Source organism: Eptesicus fuscus, chromosome 16 (assembly GCF_027574615.1).
Source record: "Eptesicus fuscus isolate TK198812 chromosome 16, DD_ASM_mEF_20220401, whole genome shotgun sequence".
Lineage (NCBI taxonomy): Eukaryota > Metazoa > Chordata > Mammalia > Chiroptera > Vespertilionidae > Eptesicus > Eptesicus fuscus.
Window position 1 is genome coordinate 15,476,209 of NC_072488.1, and position 21,836 is coordinate 15,498,044.

Consider the following 21,836-nt stretch of genomic DNA (forward strand, 5'->3'; position numbering starts at 1 on the left):
CTCCAAATTGGTGTTGGCAGCCTCCGGGGCCTCGAGGATCTCACTGCGCAGTTCGGCCAGGTCGGTGGCGCGGATGCGCCCCTCCTGCAGAAAGATGGTCTCTTCCTTCACAGAGAGCCGCTGCGCCGAGTCCGCGGCCGCCGCCACAGCAGCTGCTGCGGCGCCCACGAGCCCATGGCCCCGGCTGCGGTGCTGACTGAGAGGAGCAGCCGCCCGGTCTGGGGAGACGCGAGCAGCAGTCGCCACCCTCACTAGTCCATGTTCCAGTTGTATTTCCGAAACTGCCATGTGAGGCAACACATCAGCCTTCACCTCCGCCGTCATCTTTTTCGAATTCCCCAATTTGTTCTTCTTAATCCCTTGAATTCAGTCAACTCTACTGAGGTCTAGTGGCGCCGGGAGGTGCACGGAGAGGGCGCCCGGGCCTCCGTCCGGTGTGCGGGGCGCGCGGCCGCAGAACCAGGCGCGCGGGGGCCTTGCGGCGGGGATGGGCGCTGGGCGGCCGCCGGGCTCCGGGCGCCGCTGCCGCCGCGGCGTCCCCAGTGCCCCGGGCCGGGCGGCCTGCGGGGGCGGCGCAGTTGCGAAACTGAGTGAGTATCTACAGTTAAGTCTTGATTGTTGTTGGTGTCACTAGGAGGAATTGTCCTCCAGGCCAATTGTCCATGAGGACCCTCTTTGTCTATATAGGAAGAGTTGCTGTGCAGGAGACATGAGGCTCCTGTGTCTGTGTCCCTCTGTATTCCTTGCAAACACCTCTGAGAGAAACGCGCCCTGGAGTTTCGCCCGCTGCCTGGAACTGGGTTTCAATGTAGTTGGAACTGGGTCTCAGCGCAGTCTGGCGCCTTTGTCTCCTTCCCAGCAGGGCCATTCAGTGGCGCAGGCAACAGTCCCTCCTCTGCGCGCCCTCCCGTGTGCGCCTCTGGAGCCGCCGCTCCTCTGTGCCTCTGCCCCACAGGCCAAATTCATTCCCCCAGCATGTGCCTGGCTTCCCAGGGTTTCGCCCGGAACTGGGGTTCAGTGCAGTCGGAACTGGGGTTCAGCACGGTCCGGAGCCCTTGTCTCCTTCCCGCTAGGGCAGTTCAGTGGCGCAGGCAACAGTCCGTCCTTTGCGCCCTTTCCTGCGCGCGCCTCTGGAGCTCTGCCTTCCGCCGCTCCTCTGTGCCTGCGCCCCACAGCCCAGATTCATTCCCCCAGCCTGCGCCTGGCTTCCCAGGGTTTCGCCCGGAACGGGGTTCAGTGCAGTCGGAGCCGGCGCTCAGCGCAATCCGGAGCCTTTATCTCCTTCCTGCCAGTGAACGCCGGCCAGGCCGTCAGCCGCCCCTTCCTCTCCGGCTCCATCCTCCCCGCAGGCGCGCGTGCTCGTGTCTCCGTCCGTTTCTCCATACCTCAGGCTTTTGCGGCTCCCCCGACTGTCCCCGTGGCCTTCTCCTTCTCCCCAGCTGTGGGCATTTCAGTCCGCCAGCTTTCCTGTGGTTCTGGACGATGACCGTTCTGACCTCTAGTTGTATTTTTGAAATTGTTGTGCCCGGCTGCGGGTTAGGTGTTTAACCTATGGCGCCATCTTGGTTTCTCCTCTGTATTATTTCTTACAACTGCATATGAACCTATTGTTCTCAGTAAAATTTTTAATTAATAAATACATATGCATACCAAAAATATACTGCTCTTGAGCGAGATTCCCATAAAGCCAAAAGTAAAACAATTTGTCCAAAATATTTTCCCATATATTTAAAAATAATTTTTTCCCTTTATTTAAAGAAAAGTCTATTAGTCTCAATGGCTTATATGAGAAAATTTTCTGGTTATTTCCCTTTTCTCATGAAATAAGAAATTGAAAATTTTTTCATTATAAAATGGAAAGATCTTATTGAGACTTAGAAAGATGATTTTTCTTTTTATTATTATTGTTGTTTTGTTTTTAAAATCAACAACATAGTTAAAATTAGGTCTTTCAGGGAATTATAATCGTCCCTTGGTATCCAGAGGTATTGGTTCCAGCACCCTGCAGATACCCAAATCTGCATATGCTCGGCTCTTAGATAAAACGGCATAGTATTTTCATATAACCTACATTCGCCTGTATACTTTAAATTATCTCTAGAGTACGTATAATACCTTATACAATGTAAATGCTATGCAGATAGTTGTTATATTGTTTAGGGAATAATGGTAAGAAAAGTAAGTTCTGGATATGTTCAATATAGCCGCAACCATGGTAGTTGGGCCTAACTATATAGTGCAGGTCAGCAACGAGGTTAACATTTGTATTAATTCCATTAGTTTGATGTATGAATTCTGTGAGGAGTATAATAATTTATTTTGTTGTTTTTAACATTGCTATCTATAAGAGTATTTTTTTAATTTTTTTTTAAAGCAACTTAACCTACTAAAAGCAAAACAGAAGGCTTTGGTGGAACAGATGGAAAAAGAAAAAATACAGAGTAACAAAGGATCATCATATAAACTTCTGGTAGAGCAAGCAAAACTAAAGCAGGCTACTTCAAAGGTATAATTTTTTAATTTTAAATGTAATTATCTTAGAAAAGTTATTTTTTCTTTTATTATTTCAAATTATTTGAATAGATAAGTATCTATATATATAAAACCCTAAGCGACCGGATGACCGCACGACCAGCCGACCAGCCGGTAGCGTTGACCATGAGGGTGGCAGACGCTCAATGCAGGAGCTGCCCCCTGGTGGTCAGTGTGCTCCCACAGCAGGAGCACTGCTCAGCTGACCAACAGGCGCCAGACACCGCTCGTCAACTGCGGTGGCGCAAGTCTCTCTAAGGGATACTCACCCCTGTGCGCTCCTCCCTTCTCCCCTCTCCCCCTTCCCCCTCTCCCCCCCCATGAGCTGGGGGTAAGGCTGGGCTGTGGAGGTGCAGAGGTCCACTGATCCCTGCAGGCCAGGCCAAGGGACCCCACTGATGCACAAATCTGTGCACTGGCCTCTAGTCTAATAATGACCGGGAAATGTAAATATATGTTACTCAACTTATGATGGGGTTATATCCTAATAAACTGATTGTAAGTTGAAAATATTGTTAAGTTGAAAATGCAGTTGCTGTACTATCTTTCTGTACTGCCACAATGGTATGCATGAATGTTCTGGCTGATGCTCTCAGAGTATCATCAATGCTGAAAAGAGAGACAGATGCCAGGTTCTTATCAGGCCATGCTCAAAAGTCATTGTCCAGTTTCTCACTGTGATGATGAAGCATGGTTATGTTGGTGAATTTGAAATTATTCATGGCCACAGAGCTGGGAAATTTGTTGTGAACCTCACAAGCAGATTAAACAAGTGTGGAGTAATCAGCCCCAGATTTGATGTGCAAGTCAAAGATCTAGAAAAATGGTAGAACAACCTTTTCTGTCCCATCACTTTGGTTTCATTGTACTCAGTGGGCATAATGGACCATGAAGAAGCAAGTTAAACACACACAGAAAGGAAAATATCGATATTCTTTTTCTTTTTTAAATTTATCTTTATTGCTGAAAGTATTACAGATGTTCCCCTTTATCCCTCCATTGACCCCGTCCCTGCTCCTATACCCCCTCCCGAGGCCTCCACCACACTGTTGTCTGTAGGGATGTAATATATATGTGCACATAAAATGCCTTAATGAAAAAAAAATGCAATCAGTACACCTAAAGTATGAAACATCATCACTTAGCCTAGCCTACCTTAATCGTGCTTAGAACATAATGCCCCAAAAATGCTAGTAACACAGTACACTGTAGAGCAGTTGTTCTCAACCTTCCTAATGCCGCGACTCTTTAATCAGTTCCTCATGTTGTAGTTACCCGCCAACCATAAAATTATTTTCATTGCTACTTCATAACTGTAATTTTGCTACTGTTAATGAATCGTAATGTAAATATCTGTGTTTTCCGATGGTCTTAGGTGACCCTGCTAGTGGTTCTCAACCTGTAGGTCACGACTCCCTCGAGGGGTCCTAGATTGGAGATGGTGCAGGCTGGGCTGAGGGACCCCTGCTCCCCCCCCCACCCCGCATGAATTTCGTGCACTGAGCCTCTAGTATTATATAAAAGCCTAAGTGACAGGACTACCGGAAGACCGGCTGGTAGCTATGACGCGCACTGACCATGAGGGGCAGATGCTCAATGCAGGAGCTGCCCCCTGGTGGTCAGTGCTCTCCCACAGTGGGAGCGCCACTCAGCTGACAGACAGGTGCCAGACACTGGGCTGATGGCTGGTGAGCGCAGCTGTGGCTGCAGGAGCTTCTCCCGGGGATACCACCTGAGTGCCTGAGCGGTGGCTGCAAGCGCATCGGGCCTGGATGAGCGGGAGTGGTGCAGCACCCAGCCTGGGCTCGGGCTCCTCCCCGGCATCCTGCTGCTTCGTGCACTACTGTGTGCTGTGCAAGATCAATGTGGACAGGGGGCTGGAGCCCGACAGGCTGGTGGGTAAGGCCGGGCTGCAGCGGCGTGGAGGTCCACTGATCCCCGCAGGTCAGGCCGAGGGACCCCAGCTATGCATGAACCCGTGTACCGGGCCTGTAGTATAAATATATTTGTACTGAAAGAATTTCCACTCAATAGATACTGATTTAAATATTGTAAATTTCTGTGTACAGCACTTTAAGGATTTAATTCGGTTACGTCGGACAGCAGAATGGTCTCGTTCCAATTTAGACACAGAAGTTACAACAACCAAAGAAAGTCCAGAGATAGAACCACTTCCATTTACCTTGGCCCATGAACGCTGTATTTCAGTAGTCCAAAAACTTGTCCTGTTTCTCCTCTCCATGGACTTTACATGTCATGCAGACCTTTTATTATTTGTTTGTAAGGTAAGTAAACTAATAGGCATAATTTATAATTATAGATTTATAGTGTATGAAAAGAATTAGGAAAAATGCAGTTTTTAATTGATTTTTAATTAAGAGAAGTTATGGTGCTTTTATTGGTTTTTCCTTTTTTGCAGTTTTTTTTTGTGCCTTGAAATATTTAATAAATATTTTGTCACTGATTTCTCAGGACCTGATTTATATTTAAATCTAATTAAAGCTAGATTAATGTCGATTTGAAATGTATATAATTTGGGTATGTCTATCTCAAACATACTTTTTAAAAATAATTAAAATAGGAAATATACCAATAAATGCCAAATTACAGTAATGAGGGGGTTTTAATTCCCTGAAGCATATTCATTGTTCATAGAAATTATTTTTTAACTATTCATCCCAGTTTTTAAACAAGATTTAATATTTGATTCATGAAATTACATTTCTTTTTCATTCTGTGTTAGCCAATTATTTTAACATCATAAACATATCTCATTGAAAACTACAATGCTTTGATTTTGGGAAAAAGTATATGTAATTGCTCATTAAGTGTATAATATTATAAAATGTATTGCAGGTTCTTGCACGCATTGCGAATGCCACGAGGCCAACTATCCATCTGTGTGAAATTGTAAATGAACCCCAACTGGAAAGACTGCTATTACTTTTGGTTGGAACTGACTTCAATAGAGGAGATATATCTTGGGGTGGTGCTTGGGCTCAGTATTCCTTAACTTGTATGCTGCAAGATATTTTAGCAGGTTTGTCCGGATTTATTTTTCATAAGAGTATGTCAAAATTAGCTTGGCATTGCTGTATTAAGTAACCTTTAAAGGGAACTGTAAACCCCGAAAGTATAAAAGATTTCTTTAATGTTATAGCCATAGCAACCGTTCAAATTACTTTTGTTTAATTACGTTGACTTTTTGTGATGATTCTTAAGTCTTTTTGGAGGAGTTAGGTTAAGTACTGGGATATTGGAGTTTGTTGGCCTCATTATTAGTACCAGCAGTGGGCTGCTTACTAGTTCTCTATGGCCTTGAGGGAAGGTAATCTCTGTGCCTTCATATATAAAATAACAATAATAGTCTCTTCATATGTAAAATTAGTACCTTTCTTATAAAGTTGTTTTGATGAATTAAGGGAGTTACACATTTTGTGTTTTCTCCTACTTACTTAATTTTCAGAAATTAAAGGAAGTACAATAATAGGTCCTAGTATTTCCTTAGGTACATGAGGTCTCCTTTGCCACTGAATCTTTTATAGTTGGTGGAGAATACATGCTGTCATTCTCTAAACTGGAGGAAGAAATATGCTTTAATATGTTTTGGATGTCTATTTATAAATTATTCAAGCAGTTAGAACTGTTCCATTACATACAGGAGAATTGCTGGCGCCAGTAGCTGCAGAAGCCATGGAGGAAGGAACAGTGAGCGATGATGTCGGTGCAGCAGCTGCCGAATCTGATGACTGCCTTCAACAGTCTTCAGTGCAATTGCTAGAAACTATAGATGAACCTTTGACACATGATATAACGGGTATATTCTGTGTATTATGTTTTATTTCAAATATCCTTTAGTTTTTTTTTAATGAAAATGTTTCAAAATTAAGACTGTTAGTGAAGTATAGAATTAATTTTTCTGTTTTTCTGTTAGGGCTTTTTGGCCTTAGTAACTGTATCAGTTATTTTCCTAATGATTATGTTTTGCTTTGACTCTCGAATGAATGCTCAAATTAAAATGCTATCTATTCATAATGTCTTAGTTACTTTGATACGGTTTGACTGTGTTGAAGAAATTACAAGCTAGAACACTTAAAGATGTTCAGTGGATAAGAAAACAGAGTTAAAAGCTCTTTAAGATTCACTTTTTGGGTATATTTGCTTCTTTTCTTTCCTTTTCCCCCCCTGCTTTTTAAAAAAGTAACTGTAGCTTAGCCTGCACAATCGTTTGTGGGATACTCCCTACTTTTTAAGACTAATACCCTATGTATGCCAGATGGTGAGAGAGAGAAACATCAATGTGAGAGTGGGACATCGATTAGCTGCCTCCTGCAGGCCTCCTTCCTGGGATTAAGCCAAAACCCAGTCTGTCTTATGCCCTAACAGGGAATCGAACCAGCAACCTTTTGGTTGATGGGATGATGGCAAACCAACTGAGTGAACCACACTGGCTAGGACCATTTGTCTTTATTTTATGTATGTATGTATTTTACATTAACTTGTTTTTTTAATTTAAATTTTTTATTGTTGAAAGTATTATATATTTCTCCTTTTCCCCCTATTGACCTCTCCCTGGCCTTCCCCCACCCCCATTTGTCTTTCTTTAATCTTATATTCTCTCATGTTATTATCCTTTCTACCTAATATTCCCATTATCTATATTTTAACTAATTTAGGTTAAAATTAGGTTAGAGTGTCTCCTTTTGTTTACATGAAGAACTCCTTATCTTACATTCAAACAATACATGCCCCTTCCCAGAAGCTTTTTCCAACACACCAGTAGTGTTGGAGATTGCCATCAATGGTACCTTAGACTTGATTCTCTCTGATAGCACTTACCATGTTGTAGTTGGTTTAATGACTGTAGTGTACCCTCACCTCTGAACCACTATTAATTTTTGGAGGCTGGAAATTTGTTTTATTAATCTTCATATACTCTAACCCTAATACAGGCTGGCATTTGCTAGGCATTCTATAAAACATATGTTGACTAAGTGGGTGGGAAGTTATGAGAAGATAAGATTTGTAAGGCATAGAAGGCTAGTTAAGAGAGCAAAATACTTTCTAATTCATCATAGAAAAATGAGAATAACAGTCTTATAACTTGAATCTTTTTTGCTTTTCACTGGTTTTAGTTCCTGAAAAATTAGATGTAACAATGAATTTCTTATTGGAGGTAAAAAAATTAACAACATTTAAACTTTATGCAACTTGATTCAATAAGGGTTAATTCAGTGGTCTTTTTCCTTCAGAATTGCATTGGTTTTTAAAAATTGTGTGTTATAGAGCGATATATTTGCATACCTACTAATACCTAATTGTCAAGATTAAAAATTTAGGAATTTTTATATCAATAGAAACATGTTACACACAAGTGAAATAACTTTTACTGTAATTAAAAGCAATATATTGGTTAAAATTAGGTTATTTACTCCATCAGTAAAATCATTTTCAATTATTTGAAGGTGCACCTCCTCTTTCCTCTTTGGAAAAAGATAAAGAAATTGATCTTGAGCTACTTCAAGATCTAATGGAAGTTGATATTGATCCTTTAGATATTGATTTGGAAAAGGATCCTCTTGCAGCCAAAGTTTTTAAGGTATGATACAAAATAGTATTCTTTGCAAATAAAACCTTTCATCTTACTCTTTTGGTTTATTCATTAATCAATAGAGGAAAGTGTACATATCTATCACCAAATTGACCCATGATTTCATGTACTCAAAAATCTATTAATTTGCTGTAGGTACTGTAGTATATCAAATGAATAGTATAAGGAAAACTTACACCATTTTTTAATGTCTCTACTAATATTATCTCATATAAGAACCACTAATAAGCATGGGGACGTATATTTGTGGATTATAAACATTTCAAGCAGCATTTAATCTGATCCAAGCTGACTTCATTGCAGATTTTACTTCAGTGTTAGCCTTAACTTTTCTAAAGGAGATACATGCCTAATATTTTATATTGGTGCTTTTTGTGTGTAAGAGATTTTATTAAGGACTAGAGGCCCCGTGCACGAAATTCGTGTGTGTGTGTGTCCGTGTCCCTCAGCCCAGGAGCCTGCACCCTCTCTAATCTGGGACCCCTGAGGGCAGTCAGATATCCATCTCACAATCCAGGACTGCTGGCTCCCAACTGCTCGCCTTCCTGCCTGATTGCCCCTAACCACTTCTGCCTGCCAGCCTGATCACCCCCTAACTGCCTTCCCCTGCTGGCCTGATCACCCACAACTGCCCTCCCCTGCCAGCCATCTTGTGTCCACATAGGGGCAGCCATCTTTGACCACATGGGGGTGGCCATCTTGTGTGTTAGAGTGATGGTCAATTTGTATATTACCTCTTTATTATGTAGGGTAATTATCCCTCAGGTTTTAACTAAGCTATTTTAAATATTTTGTATAAAAAGAAGAGGATATTATCGAACCATTCCTCTACATCATTAGGATTATATATATGCTTTGGCGAATTTAAAAGGTAGAGAGAATGATTATTTTGTAGCCCTGTGTGAGTTTAGATAATGTACATAATAATGTCAGTCTTTCTGAAGAGGCAAAAATAAACTGTGGTTGTTTTCCATTTTCTTAAGCCAATAAGCAGTACATGGTATGATTATTGGGGTGCTGATTATGGCACCTACAACTACAATCCTTACATTGGAGGTCTTGGAATTCCTGTAGCAAAGCCACCTGCAAATACAGAGAAGAATGGATCACAGACAGTTAGTATTTCAGTGTCTCAGGGTAAGTGTGTGTTTATATTTTAAGACATATGCTATTCTTAGAAATAAGTCCTAAATTTATGTTTTCTCTCTTGAGAAATTGAGCCTGAGTGTTACAAGGGTTTAATATCACAGGTGTGCCATGATAGTGCCATTCAGAGCTGTGTGTTTGTCAGTAAGTTTTGAGGAGCTTTCATTTATGGTCCAAATTTTCCCCCCTCAAAATAACACTTATCAAAATAGCAAAATATATTTGTAATTTTGTTAGTGTTTTTCAGTAAATCTGCTTTTATTTTTTTAATGTTAATAAACTTTTGTATTTGTCAACAGAATAAAACTATTTTGAATATTATTTTGACACTCTTCTAGTCACTTAAAATATATCTTTTTTTTTTTACATTTTGAATCAATCATACATTTATTAGAGAGTTACAAGTATAATACAGAGAACATGTGTTGCCTTGATCCATTAGGTGTAAGTTGGTAATCTGATGTTATTTTTATTTTGTTTTATATATTTTTCAAAGCAGGTTATTTTTCTCCATAAACACATCAGAAGGCACATTTCATCAAAATCAGGAAATTTATATTAACTAATGTTCAGACCTCATTCAAGTTTCGGCAGTTGTGTTTAAATAATGTCCTTTAATGCAAAAGAATTTAGTACAAGAACATGCAGTATATTTATCTCTTCAGTTTCATTCAGTCTGCCATAGTTTAACTTTGGTGATCTTGATGCTTTTGAAAATTACAGCCTAGTTACTTTATAGAATGTCCTCCAGTTTGGGTTTGTATGCTATTTCCTCATGACTAGATTGTAGTCATGCATCTTTGATAGAAATATCGCGAAAGTGTAATGCTCAGGTTTTCTTATTGCACCCCATTAGGTGGTTCATAATTTTAATTTGTCCCACTACTGCGAATTTAAGTTTATTTACTTCATTAAGGAGGTGTTTGCCTATCTTCTCCATTGTAAAGTTATTCTTTTCGCTAAGTAAAATATTTTAGGGGTGTGATGACAGAGGAGTTCTTGGAAACTATTCTTTTTTAAAAAAGTTTATTCATTTAGTTTGAATAGACCCTTTGTTTGCTGTTTTACTCAATGGATTATAATTCACTGTTATCATTATTTACTTGTTTGTTTGTTTTTATTGATAATATATAAATAACATAAAATTTACCGTTTTAGCCTTTTTAAGTGTGCAGTTCTGTTGCAGTAAGTCCATTGTTAGTGTTATCATTATTTATTTTGATGTTCAAATAGTTCCAGATTTGACCAGTGGGATCTTTTCCAAGCCGGTCTCTTTTATTTTTGCCATGTTATCATTTTTCTTTGAGCACTTCCTTGTTTTCTGGCGCAGCAAGATGCCAAGGCTGATTATTTACTTTCCCTTCCCCAGATTGAGAATCAGACATTTTAATAAGGTAAAGCCATTTCAAAATCTTTTAGAGGAGAAATTGTGATTTAAAAACCAAAGTTTGATTGATAGATAGACCCCCTACTGGGGCTCGAGCCTGCAACCCAGGCATGTGCCCTGAACTGGAATCATAGGTTGATGCTCAACTGCTGAGCTATATTGGCTGGGCTACTTATTGCTCTTTTGATGGCCATGGCCTCTTGGTGGACCAATGTAGGGGAGAGTGTGTATGTGTGTCTATACACATTTGCATCTATATTCATTTCTGTGCTATCTAGAATGCCATGAGTTCACATTGATACAACACTTAATCTAACTAACCCAACTTCATAGGCTTCATTTTAGTAGTCCCATTTTCATAGTTGTATCTTTTTTCTGACAGTGAGGAACCTGGTTCTCAGTATCCTTAATGTATTCATTTCATTATTATTACTTCACTTATTTGATCCACCTCTTTCTGCTTATTCACCTTCCCATCACTGGACTTCTTTGTACAGGTATTATTACATGCTATGGCTATGATAACTCCATGCCCAGTTTTTCTTACCTGAGGAGAGATATCCTACCCAGTTTTGTGTTTGGATGTCAACATTTTATTGTAGGAAGTAGGACATGAGTGTTACCAAATTCTCTTTTTAAAAACATCTTTTCATTGCTTTTCTTTAGCCCTAGATGCTCGTCTAGAAGTTGGACTTGAACAGCAAGCAGAACTGATGTTGAAAATGATGTCTACCTTGGAAGCAGATTCCATTTTGCAGGCATTAACAAATACATCTCCTACATGTAAGTAAAAATCATCGTTCTTAGGGTATTGCAAAAATGATTAATCTGCTGATTATTTTCAGGTGTAGCCAGCAAGGACAGATTTTTAAATTTTATGTCTGATGTGAGTCTGAATGGGCTAAATATAAAGCACCTCTCTTGCTAAATTAGTAGCAAGTTGAGAAATAAGACAAAGGATTAACAAGTTGGGAGGGTGGAGGGGAACAAAATATCTCCATGTAATGCTCTTAAATTCAACTCAGAAACCTGAGTCATGTTTTTGTTATTGTCTTGTGAGGTTAAGTAAATTCCTAGGGAAGGCTGTTAGCTAGCTGTGTGAGTTTATTGCATTATATCTAAATCATTAATAAAAGTGACTTTTGTATTAGCAACATCTTTATAATCCTTAAAGACTAGGATGGAAGACCTAGGTAAGGATGATAGTCAAATGGGCCTAATTGAACTGCAGAATTGAAAGGATTTACTACCTAATTATCTATAGCAAAGGAAGGCAAATTTTTATAATAAGGGACCAGACGTTTAATATTTTAGGATTTCTGAGCCGTATAGTGGGTATTGTAAATACACAACTCTGACTTTTTGGCAGTAAAGCAGCCATTGACAATAACAATATGAAAATGAATGGGCATGGCTGTTACAGAATCAGGTGGCCTGTCAGATTTGGCTGTCAGGTCATGGTTTGCTGACCCTTGATGTAAAGTGATAGACTTGGGTAGATCTGCTCCTCTCAGGTGAGTACATTTTAGATAGCAGCCTGTCTCTCAAAGGCAAAGATCAAGGAGAAGTACTGAGAAGAATATCATGGTTCCCACCCATGTAGGCCTACGAATCACTTTACCTCCGCTGTGACATGGTTACAATGGGCTGGTTATAGCAGTTAGAACCTAGGGCAGTGATGGCGAACCTATGACACGCGTGTCAGCACTGACACGCGTAGCCATTTCTGATGACACGCGGCCGCATGCCGAGGATGAAACATTTGCTGCTCCTGAGGATGAAACTTTTGCGACTAGAGTCTTGGAGTTAGTTTTTTCCTCAAAGTGACACACTACCCGAGTTATGCTCAGTTTTTTGGCGAAGTTCGACACACCAAGCTCAAAAGGTTGCCCATCACTGACCTAGGGAGAGCATCATGTTCCTTTAATCAAAGGGAGTTAGTTCACAGTTCATTTTAATAAAAGCTGGGTTTTCTTTCTGTGTTAAGTTAAATTCTTTTATTGCAAAACTTCATTTACTTCTTAAGAGATACAGAAAAAAAGAGAAGATGATGTTCTGTAATCTTAGTATTGGTATTCTAATGTTGTTGTACATTGTCTCCTAGGTAATAATGGGGATCCCTTTTGTTGGGTCAGCCTTTCCATCACCACAGCTCAATACTGCCCAAAATAGAGCTTTTCTTTGTTAGCCATTTAAAAAACACGCAAAAATATTACAAGTTCCTTTTGTAATTTGTATCAACTTCTCAGTTGTCTTTTGATTATTGTCATGTGCAGAACTGTGTCCTCCCCTTTGTTTTCCCCCTCCCTTTTAATATAATAACTTTCTAAATATATGAAGTACTGCTCTTAAGAGTCCCTATATTTCTCGCTCCTCATGAATTATATTTATTTAATTAGTTTGATGTGTGGCTTGGGATCAGGATTTTTGGATGCTTCAGGGTTAAGAATCAATTGCCTAGATTATCCATCCTAATCCCTGCTGGTGAGCTTGTGGCCTGCCAGGTTTCGCTTGTGGACCAGAGCTAGATTCTAGAAACCTCACCTGGAGAAGAGAGCACAGCTCCAGTGGGCTCATGCCAGGGGAACTTCTAGATACTTGGGGGTGGGGTGGAAGAAAGAAAGAAAAAAACAGTCAATAGACTATAGTCTAGATTATTCTAAAACTACCTTCTTAAGAATTAGTCAAGATTCTTCTTTCTTTCCCTTTTCTTTTCCTGTTATTAATTAGGAAATTTTTTAAAATAAAAATTGCTAGAGAGTAAAGTGAAAAGAAGTTCCTTTCCTTTGGTGGACAAATCCTATGATTTGGGAGTTTCTCTGTTGATTGTCCTTTTTGACTTTCAAGTAATGTGATTAAAACAAGTTTTCATATAATAATGAATCATTTTAAAGAATACAGTTTTAAATTAAAAAAAAAATCAACAACAAACCACGACCTTCACTTACCTATACATAGTAATAGCTAGTTAGCAGTTCTCCTGATTTGTGTATAAAATCATAATTGTGTTTAATTTTCAGTATCACAGTCTCCCACTGGAACAGATGATTCACTTCTAGGGGGTTTACAAGCAGCGAACCAATCCAACCAACTTATTATACAGTTATCATCTGTCCCAATGTTAAATGTTTGTTTCAACAAACTTTTTTCCATGCTTCAAGTCCATCATGTTCAGGTATGACTTCAGGAGAAATGATGCATTTTTAGACATTATTAACAGCCTGATATAAGATGAAAATGACTGGGGAGAGCATTCTCAACCTTACAGGGATGATTTCTTTATTATGCTTAGCTGGAAAAATATTGGAGATGCTTTGATAATCACAGCTCTTCAGTAATAGGTTAAATATAATTTTTATGATTCTACTTGATTAGATCCCACTACAGTTGACGCTTGAAAAACAAAGAGTGGTTAACAGCTCTGAACTCCCCCACAACTGAAAATCACATTTAACTTTAGACTTCCCCAATTTAAACTACTAATTGCCTTATGTTGACCAGAAGCCTTACTGATAACAGTCAATTGTATTCTTACAATAAAATAAGCTAGAGAAAAGAAAGTGTTATTAAGAAAATCTTAAGGAAGAGAAAATACATTTACATATTTATTGAAAAAGTCTGCATGTAAGTAGTTCTGTGCAGTTCAAACTTGTGCTATTCAATGGTCAACTGTAAATATTATAGTTTAAATACATTTGTATTTAAACACTTGAATCAACTCAAGTTAGAAAAGCATTTTTATTAGCTAAATTATAAATTTATATTAGGTACATTATATATTTTAATTCACTTAAGTTTTGATTCATCAAGAATTTTAAGATTGCTTGTCAACTAAATTGAAGTAACCAAAGTATTTAATGGAAAAATTATTTAGACTTAATCATAGGGAGTCATACAGAAGAATTTGTTTAAAAAGTATTTCATAATATAACATACTTTTTTCTGTCAATTTTTATTCTTTTTCAGTTGGAATCACTTCTCCAATTGTGGCTCACATTGAGCCTGAATTCTAGTTCATCTGGAAACAAAGAGAATGGAGCAGAAATTTTTTTATATAATGCTAATAGAATACCTGTCATTTCATTAAACCAAGGTAATATTTATTATTAGGAAAATTATTCTCATAGCATAAATAATAAACTAAAAAGGTAGTGATTAGGCTAATATATACTTAAACTTTGTCATAAGGGTTATAATGTTTTAGTGAAAGAAAAAAATATATATTTTAATATATTTTTATTATTGATTTTTTTACAGAGAGGAAGAGAGAGGGATAGAGAGTTAGAAACATCGATGAGAGAGAAACATCCATCAGTTGCCTCTTGCACACCCCCTACTGGGATGTGCCCGCAACCAAGGTACATGCCCTCGACCGGAATTGAACCCGGGACCCTTGAGTCCGCAGGCCGACGCTCTATCCACTGAGCCAAACCGGTTTCGGCAAAAGAAAAATATTTTTATACACTGACTTAATAAATAGGAAAGAACAGAAGACTTTTTTATTCTCTTATCTGTATTATTTTATGCCTGTGTGCACCTGAAAGTGATAATATTCCATGAATCTTTATATTGGATTCCCGTAAAGTAGTATCTTAATTTGCTTTTAGGGGAATTGGTAAGTTGGAGAAGGATATTAATTTGACATAGAAGTTGTGTTCATTTTTTTCTTGACATATATGCAAGAATGTGGAAACCAGAATAATATCTTAAACAGGAATAGAACTAGCCGAAACCGGTTTGGCTCAGTGGATAGAGCGTCAGCCTGCGGACTGAAGGGTCCCGGGTTCGATTCCGGTCGAGGGCATGTACCTTGGTTGCGGGCACATCCCCAGTAGGGGGTGTGCAAGAGGCAGCTGATCGATGTTTCTCTCTCATCGATGTTTCTAGCTCTCTATCCCTCTCTCTTCCTCTCTGTAAAAAATCAATAAAATATATTAAAAAAAACAGGAATAGAACTAGCCTTTAGATCTGGTTATAAGAATTTATTTTAGTTATATTTTAAGAAAAGCGAAAATGATCTATTTCTGGTGTTTTCTCCCTGTGGAGGGGTATCCTGTATTTTGCATGGCTCTCATACGACCTGTCTTGCAGTCTTACTGACAGCCACACTGGGTCATGGTCCCACATATGTTTGCGTTGTTTCAGCAAGACCAGCCTGACTTTATTCAGCTTACATCTTTTCCTTGCATTAGTAATTATTATTATAAATTTTTCTCTCGTTTCTTTTAAATTTTGTTATTATGAAAAATATTTAAAAAGAGTAGATAGAAAAGTAATGATTCCTTACTATCATCAGGCAATCTGGTTAGTATTCAAACTGACAATTGTCTCAATTTTTATAGTTTTTAAAAAATTTTAATTTGGATCTATATAAGGCCTATACATTGTAGTTAATTATGTTTTTTCCTTTTAATCTCAATAGGTTTCCTCTGTATCTTTTTTATCCCCTTATATAAAGTCATTTGTCAAAGAAATATGGTTGTATGTTTCCCAAGATTCCTGGGTCCTGTTTCTTTGTGATTGTATATCCACTATATCCTCTGTATTTCCTATAAATTGGTAGTTATTATAATTTGTAGTAAATTGAAGCTTGATCTGATTTGAGGTTTTGAAGGCATTTTATAGGTTGTCTGTCTTTTTAACAAGTATTGATGTTTAAGCTTAGAGTCATTAATAATTCACTAGATATTTCAAAATGAAGATAGTATAAGTCTATTATTTCTTCTTTCTCTATTAGCTGAAATACTCCCATAAAGAGAAACTTCCTTTTATATGCTGTTATGTCACATTTTGATGTTATAGATTGTATTAAAAAAGGCAGGAAAAGTGCTGGAAATTTTTTTCTTTTATAGAATTAGTTTTAAAAATGACCTGGTTCACAAATAGTCAATATTCGTAAGCTATAAGTTTCTTTAATAAGTATCTGTATGAGTTATGAACTTAAACATATTTTTTATGCTTTTACAATTCTAATTTTTTTTACAGAAAAGGTTATACATACTTAATTTTTAAAAAAATTACGTTAAAAATTTTAAAATTCTATATTGTGAAAGTAACAATTATAATTCTTATTGATGGTGATATTGTGCCAGTTGTGGCCAGTAAGAGACTTTTTTTTTTTAGTAATTTTTTTGGGGGAGAAGGGTGTAATTAAAAAAAAAAAAAAAGAAACGATTCATTTTCTGTGAACTTTCAGTATAATAGGTGCCCAGACTCTGTATTTCCTTCCTGAGGTCTGGAATGATCCATTTTTACAGGGTGTTTTAAGAGCATACTCTCTGCACTCTATTATGTTTGTGTATTTTCAATAACTGTTTAGCTTCTCTAGCTGGTACAGGTGCTTCTTATTTGGGCCTTTTAAGCAACCTTACTATGGTTTTACTTTGTGCTTTGTTGGGAAGTTACATTGATTTTGCCCTCCCTCCCTCCCTCCCTCCTCCCTCCCTCCCTTCCTCCCTCCCTCCCTCCCTCCCTTCCTTCCATTTTTTTGCAGAGAGGAAGGGAGAAGGAGAGAGAGTTAGAAGCATCGATGAGAGAGAAATATCAATCAGTTGCCTCTTACACACCCCCTACTGGGTGCCCGCAACCAAGGTACATGCCCTTGACCAGAATTGAACCTGGGACCCTTGAGTCCGCAGGCCGACGCTCTATCTACTGAGCCAAACTGGTCAGGGCCCTTTTTTTCTAATAAGCCTTGTTATTTTTAATTTTGGGTTTTGTAGAACGTGATGATTTTTAGTAAAACACAAATTCTGTTTTCAGTAGAAATGCCTGTAGTTTGGAAAAAACAATAAATTTATAATGATAATAATTTATATGTCATGGGCTGAGCTTTACACTTAGCCATAAAATGTTATTGATGCTTAATGCTTTTGTTCTTTTTAATGGGGAACTCTTTCATTTGTATGGGGATGTTAGATAGTGAGTTGATTTAAATAAATATTTTTGAATTCTTTCTGTTTGTTTTTAATTCTGAGTAAACATTTGCTTTTCCTGAGTAGAAATTTTCCCTTTTCTTTTCTCTGCATAGCATCAATAACTAGCTTCCTCACAGTGTTAGCCTGGTATCCAAATACCTTGCTCCGGACATGGTGCCTTGTGCTTCATAGTCTAACAATCATGACGAACATGCAGCTTAATTGTAAGTAAAAATTTATTCTTTTAAGCCTATTCATTAATTTAAATCTCTGACATATACAATATTCTTGCTATCAGAGTCTTTAAAAAAAACTTTTTCTAAGAATTGATATAGTTATGACAATTATTGAATTTATTTGAATATGTATCTTCTGAATTTGTTGCTCTCTCTCTCTCTCTCTCTCTCACTACACACACACACACACACACACACACACACATACACACACACACGAGGCCTGGTGCACGAAATTCGTGCACGGGGGTCCCTCAGCCCAACCTGCACCCTCTACAATCCAGGAGCTCTCAGAGGATATCCTATTGATGGCTTAGGCCCACTCCCCATGGTTCTCTGCTCTCTGTGGGGCCTGGAGGTTTCCCTGCAGCCATGGAGATGAAGCCCCCATGCCCTGCTGTCTGCTCTCTGCCTGCTGCCGCCATGTGCCATGTGAAGGAAGCCCCAATGCCCTGCAGTGTGCTCTGTCTGCCGGGCCTGGGGGCTTCCCAGACACGGACACACTAAGGAAGCCCCCATGCCCTCTTGTCCAGGCTCTGTCTGCGGGGCCTGGGGGTGTTCCCACCGCCACTGCCCACTAAGGAAGCCCCCAAGCCCTGCTGTCTGCGCTCTGTCTGCCATGTCTGGGGACTTCCCTGCCACTACCCCACTAAGGAAGCCGCCATGCCCGGCTTTGCAGGGCCTGGCGGCTTCCCGGCTGCTGAAATCAGGAAGCCACCATGCCCTGCTCTGCTGGCACTGGAGTCTTCCCGATCGCCTCGGCGACCATTGGGAAGATGCCATGCCCTGCTCCTCCACCGGCTCCGTGTGCGCAGGGCCTGGCGTCTTCCTGATCACCACTGCGACAGGCCCTGCTCCTCCACCGGCTCCGTGTGTGCAGGGCCTGGCGTCTTCCCAATCGCTGCGGTGACCATCGGGAAGACACCATGCCTTGCTCCTCCGCAGGCTCCTTGTGCGCAGGGCCTGGCGTCTTCCCGATCACCCTAGCGACAGACCCTGCTCCTCCGCCGGCTCCGTGTGTGCAGGGCCTGGCGTCTTCCCTATCGCCGCAGCACTAAGGAAGCAACCATGCCCTGCTCTCCGTGCTCTGTTTGCTGGTGGGACAGGCCAGACACTCCAGCAGTGGGGCTGAGGGGACTGGGCGCCGCCATCTTGTGGGTATGGGGGCCGCCATTTTGTCACGGAGTGATGCTTAATTTGCATATCACTCTATTATTAGATAGTATATATATTTGTTGATATGTATTGTATCAACTTGTGTCAACACTATGTTGGTAATATATTCTCCTATATGTACCATTATAAATTCAAATTCTATTTTTACCTTCTAAAACGTAATAGTTATTAAAATAAAATGGATTACTTTTAGAGTAGAAAATCAAATATTTAATACTTATCTGTGTTTTATTATTCTATAAAAGTACCTTTGTATTTAAAAATGATTTATTCATTGTAATCCTCATTAACATATGTAACTAGATTCTTCAGTTTTTGTTTTTTTACATCCAAAACCTATGTTAACTGAACATAATTTTCCTCAGATTCCAATGCCCTATTAAGTTTTTATCTTTTCACCCCACTCCCCCCCCTTTTTTTTTTTTTTACCATTTTAGTTAAGATAGTAAAATAATTTCTGAACATTTCTCAGAAAGGAATTTTTACTACTTTTTGTGGCTTTTGTTTCTCTCAAATCATGAAAATACTATATATGATCTTCTGTAGTGCTTATTGTTTTTCATGTTTAATTCTAGGTTTTTATTTGGCATTCTTAAGGTAGTTGTTAGGTAGGGATCAATGTTTGTATTAGAGGGCATGGACTACCCATTTGTGAATTGAAATCTTTATTCCAAGGGACTTATGTAATACTTTTAACAATAAAGATAAAAAGAAATCTTTATTTTATTTGTATGTTATGACAAAAGGAGTGTGGATGTCTTTCCCATTCTGTTTGGACTTAATTTTGTAAATAGAAAGCTCTGTGACATTGATAAAGATTTAAGTCGTTGCTTAGCATGAAAATTCCATTTTCTAATTTGGAATATATTTTCCAAATATGGAATCAAAAGCATTATTATATGATGCTGAAGATAGATTTAACGTAATGGATATTTTCTTCAGTTCAGAAAACTGTTGTGTTGCCTGAGTATCAGTTAACAGTATACAATCTTGAAATAACCGACATTAAAAATTAATAGTTTTCCCCTCAATTTTAGTTTAAAAAGCTGGATTAAAATTTACCTGAAAAGTAGATTCTATTTCTGGAAGAGAGATAGGTTCACTGAAAGTACATTAAGCACTTAGTTATGTCTTTTCCAGTTAATTGTACATAGAACAGGGTATTTTTCACAATTGAAGTAGGAGAGAGGCAGGAGATTTGTCGTAGATGAAAATAAAGAATGAGTCCAACTCAGTTAATTCAGATCCATTTAATAACCTGTAACAGCCAGGAATATGTTAGTTTTCCTTAAAACTAAAAAATACTAGATATTACATTTTTATTGTTTCTTAATGTTTTATAGCTGGATCCAGCACAGCCATTGGTAATCAGGACAGTACTGCCCATCTGTTGGTTTCTGATCCAAATCTGATTCATGTTTTAGTGAAATTTCTTTCTGGAACCAGTCCACATGGAACAAATCAACACAGTCCACAGGTAATATGAATTTTGAAAAGCAGTGATAGGCCCATACTATAAAATTAAAATGTTTGTAAAGAAAAACTTTACCTAAATATGTAACAAGGTGATAGCCAGAGTATTAAATGGTAGCCTTTGATGTATCAGTGTAATAAAATGTTTTGAATTATTAATAGTAGGGGCTCAGTGCACGAATTCATGCACCCTGAAAAAAGAACTGTGGGCCGCGAGTCTGTGGTAGGCATAGGAGCTGGTCTTGGACCATCCTCTGTGCTCCTGTGCAGCCCCTCCCACTGCAGACCTTGGTTCCCTATCTGATGGCAGTCCCGCTCCCACTGCTGATGGTGCCAGCTCCGCTTGCACCCACTGACAGCGTGGAGCAATTGGGGCCGTGCCAGCAGCGGGAGCGAGTGGGGCCAGTGCCATCAGCGGGTGCGAGTGGCGGCTGCTGCCTCGATTGCCCCTCAGGAACAGGGGGAGGTGGTGAAGCCCTCTGGGGCGATCAGGACCAGCAGTGGGTGTGAGTGGTGGCTGTGGCACCAGCTGCGGGTGCGAGCGGGGCCAGTGCCAGCAGCAGGTGTGAGCGCCGGGCAGGACCACGATGCACAGGAACAAAGAATTTTCAGTAACCACCAGAGGCTTGCCCTGATGACAGTGACCAGCTCCCGCCTTGGTCTGGCACCCCTGCTCATCTGCTTCACCATCCTGCCACGGCCAACGCCCGCCAAGTTCCGCACACGCCCCCTGGTGGTCAGCGCATGTCTAACGACTGGTTTGGGGTTTTTCTGGTTGTGCCATGGTTCGGTCTATTTGAATATTAGCCCTTCATTATGTAGGAGTAATAGCTATATTGAAACTGAATTATAGGGGATAGTGTTTTCTGTTGGATTTTTGGCATTGATTTTGTATCATTTAAGCAATATTCTGAATAAATACCTGAAAGTCAGGGAAGCGTTTCAAAAATTTTGGAATTAAAGCTTTTAAAATTTATGTGTCATTTGTAATGACTCCTATAAGAATTGACAATTCATGTAATTTACTTATTTTTTAATATTTGCTATTTTATTTAACAAAAAAGTAAGATGTACCAAAACTTATAAACATTTTTAGTCTTGCAACAGATTTCTTTTATGTCATTCTAATTTCTTGCTATATTGTAACTATAAAAATATTTATACTTTATTATATTTCTTTTTATAGAAAAATATATGTAGTATTCATAGCATCTTTTTAATGAAAGTTATTCAAGATTATCTTGCAGTATTATCTTTTTTATCTTTTGTTGTTAATCTTTACCCTAGGACAGTGGTCGGAAAACTGCGGCTCGCGAGCCACATGCGGCTTGCGAGCCGCGATTTGCCGCTGCTCTGTT

The 21,836-nt window shown here is 39.1% G+C and overlaps 1 protein-coding gene and 1 non-coding gene across 3 annotated transcripts in view; both read left to right on the plus strand.

The window, feature by feature from the left end:
• BIRC6 (baculoviral IAP repeat containing 6) overlaps window positions 1–21,836 on the plus strand; it is a 188,101-nt gene that overhangs the window by 101,937 nt on the left and 64,328 nt on the right. For both annotated transcript variants that reach the window (XM_054728248.1, XM_054728250.1), the window contains exons 34-44: window positions 2,375–2,506; window positions 4,602–4,817; window positions 5,389–5,572; window positions 6,194–6,349; window positions 7,998–8,131; window positions 9,127–9,280; window positions 11,343–11,459; window positions 13,697–13,851; window positions 14,643–14,769; window positions 17,707–17,817; window positions 20,349–20,482. In XM_054728248.1, coding sequence (XP_054584223.1) covers window positions 2,375–2,506; window positions 4,602–4,817; window positions 5,389–5,572; window positions 6,194–6,349; window positions 7,998–8,131; window positions 9,127–9,280; window positions 11,343–11,459; window positions 13,697–13,851; window positions 14,643–14,769; window positions 17,707–17,817; window positions 20,349–20,482 — 1,620 coding nt within the window. The remainder of the gene's footprint in view (window positions 1–2,374; window positions 2,507–4,601; window positions 4,818–5,388; window positions 5,573–6,193; window positions 6,350–7,997; window positions 8,132–9,126; window positions 9,281–11,342; window positions 11,460–13,696; window positions 13,852–14,642; window positions 14,770–17,706; window positions 17,818–20,348; window positions 20,483–21,836) is intronic.
• Window positions 13,139–13,276, plus strand: LOC114230335 (small nucleolar RNA SNORA52). The gene has a single exon (XR_003616245.2). It is a non-coding gene; the product is annotated as a small nucleolar RNA SNORA52 (small nucleolar RNA).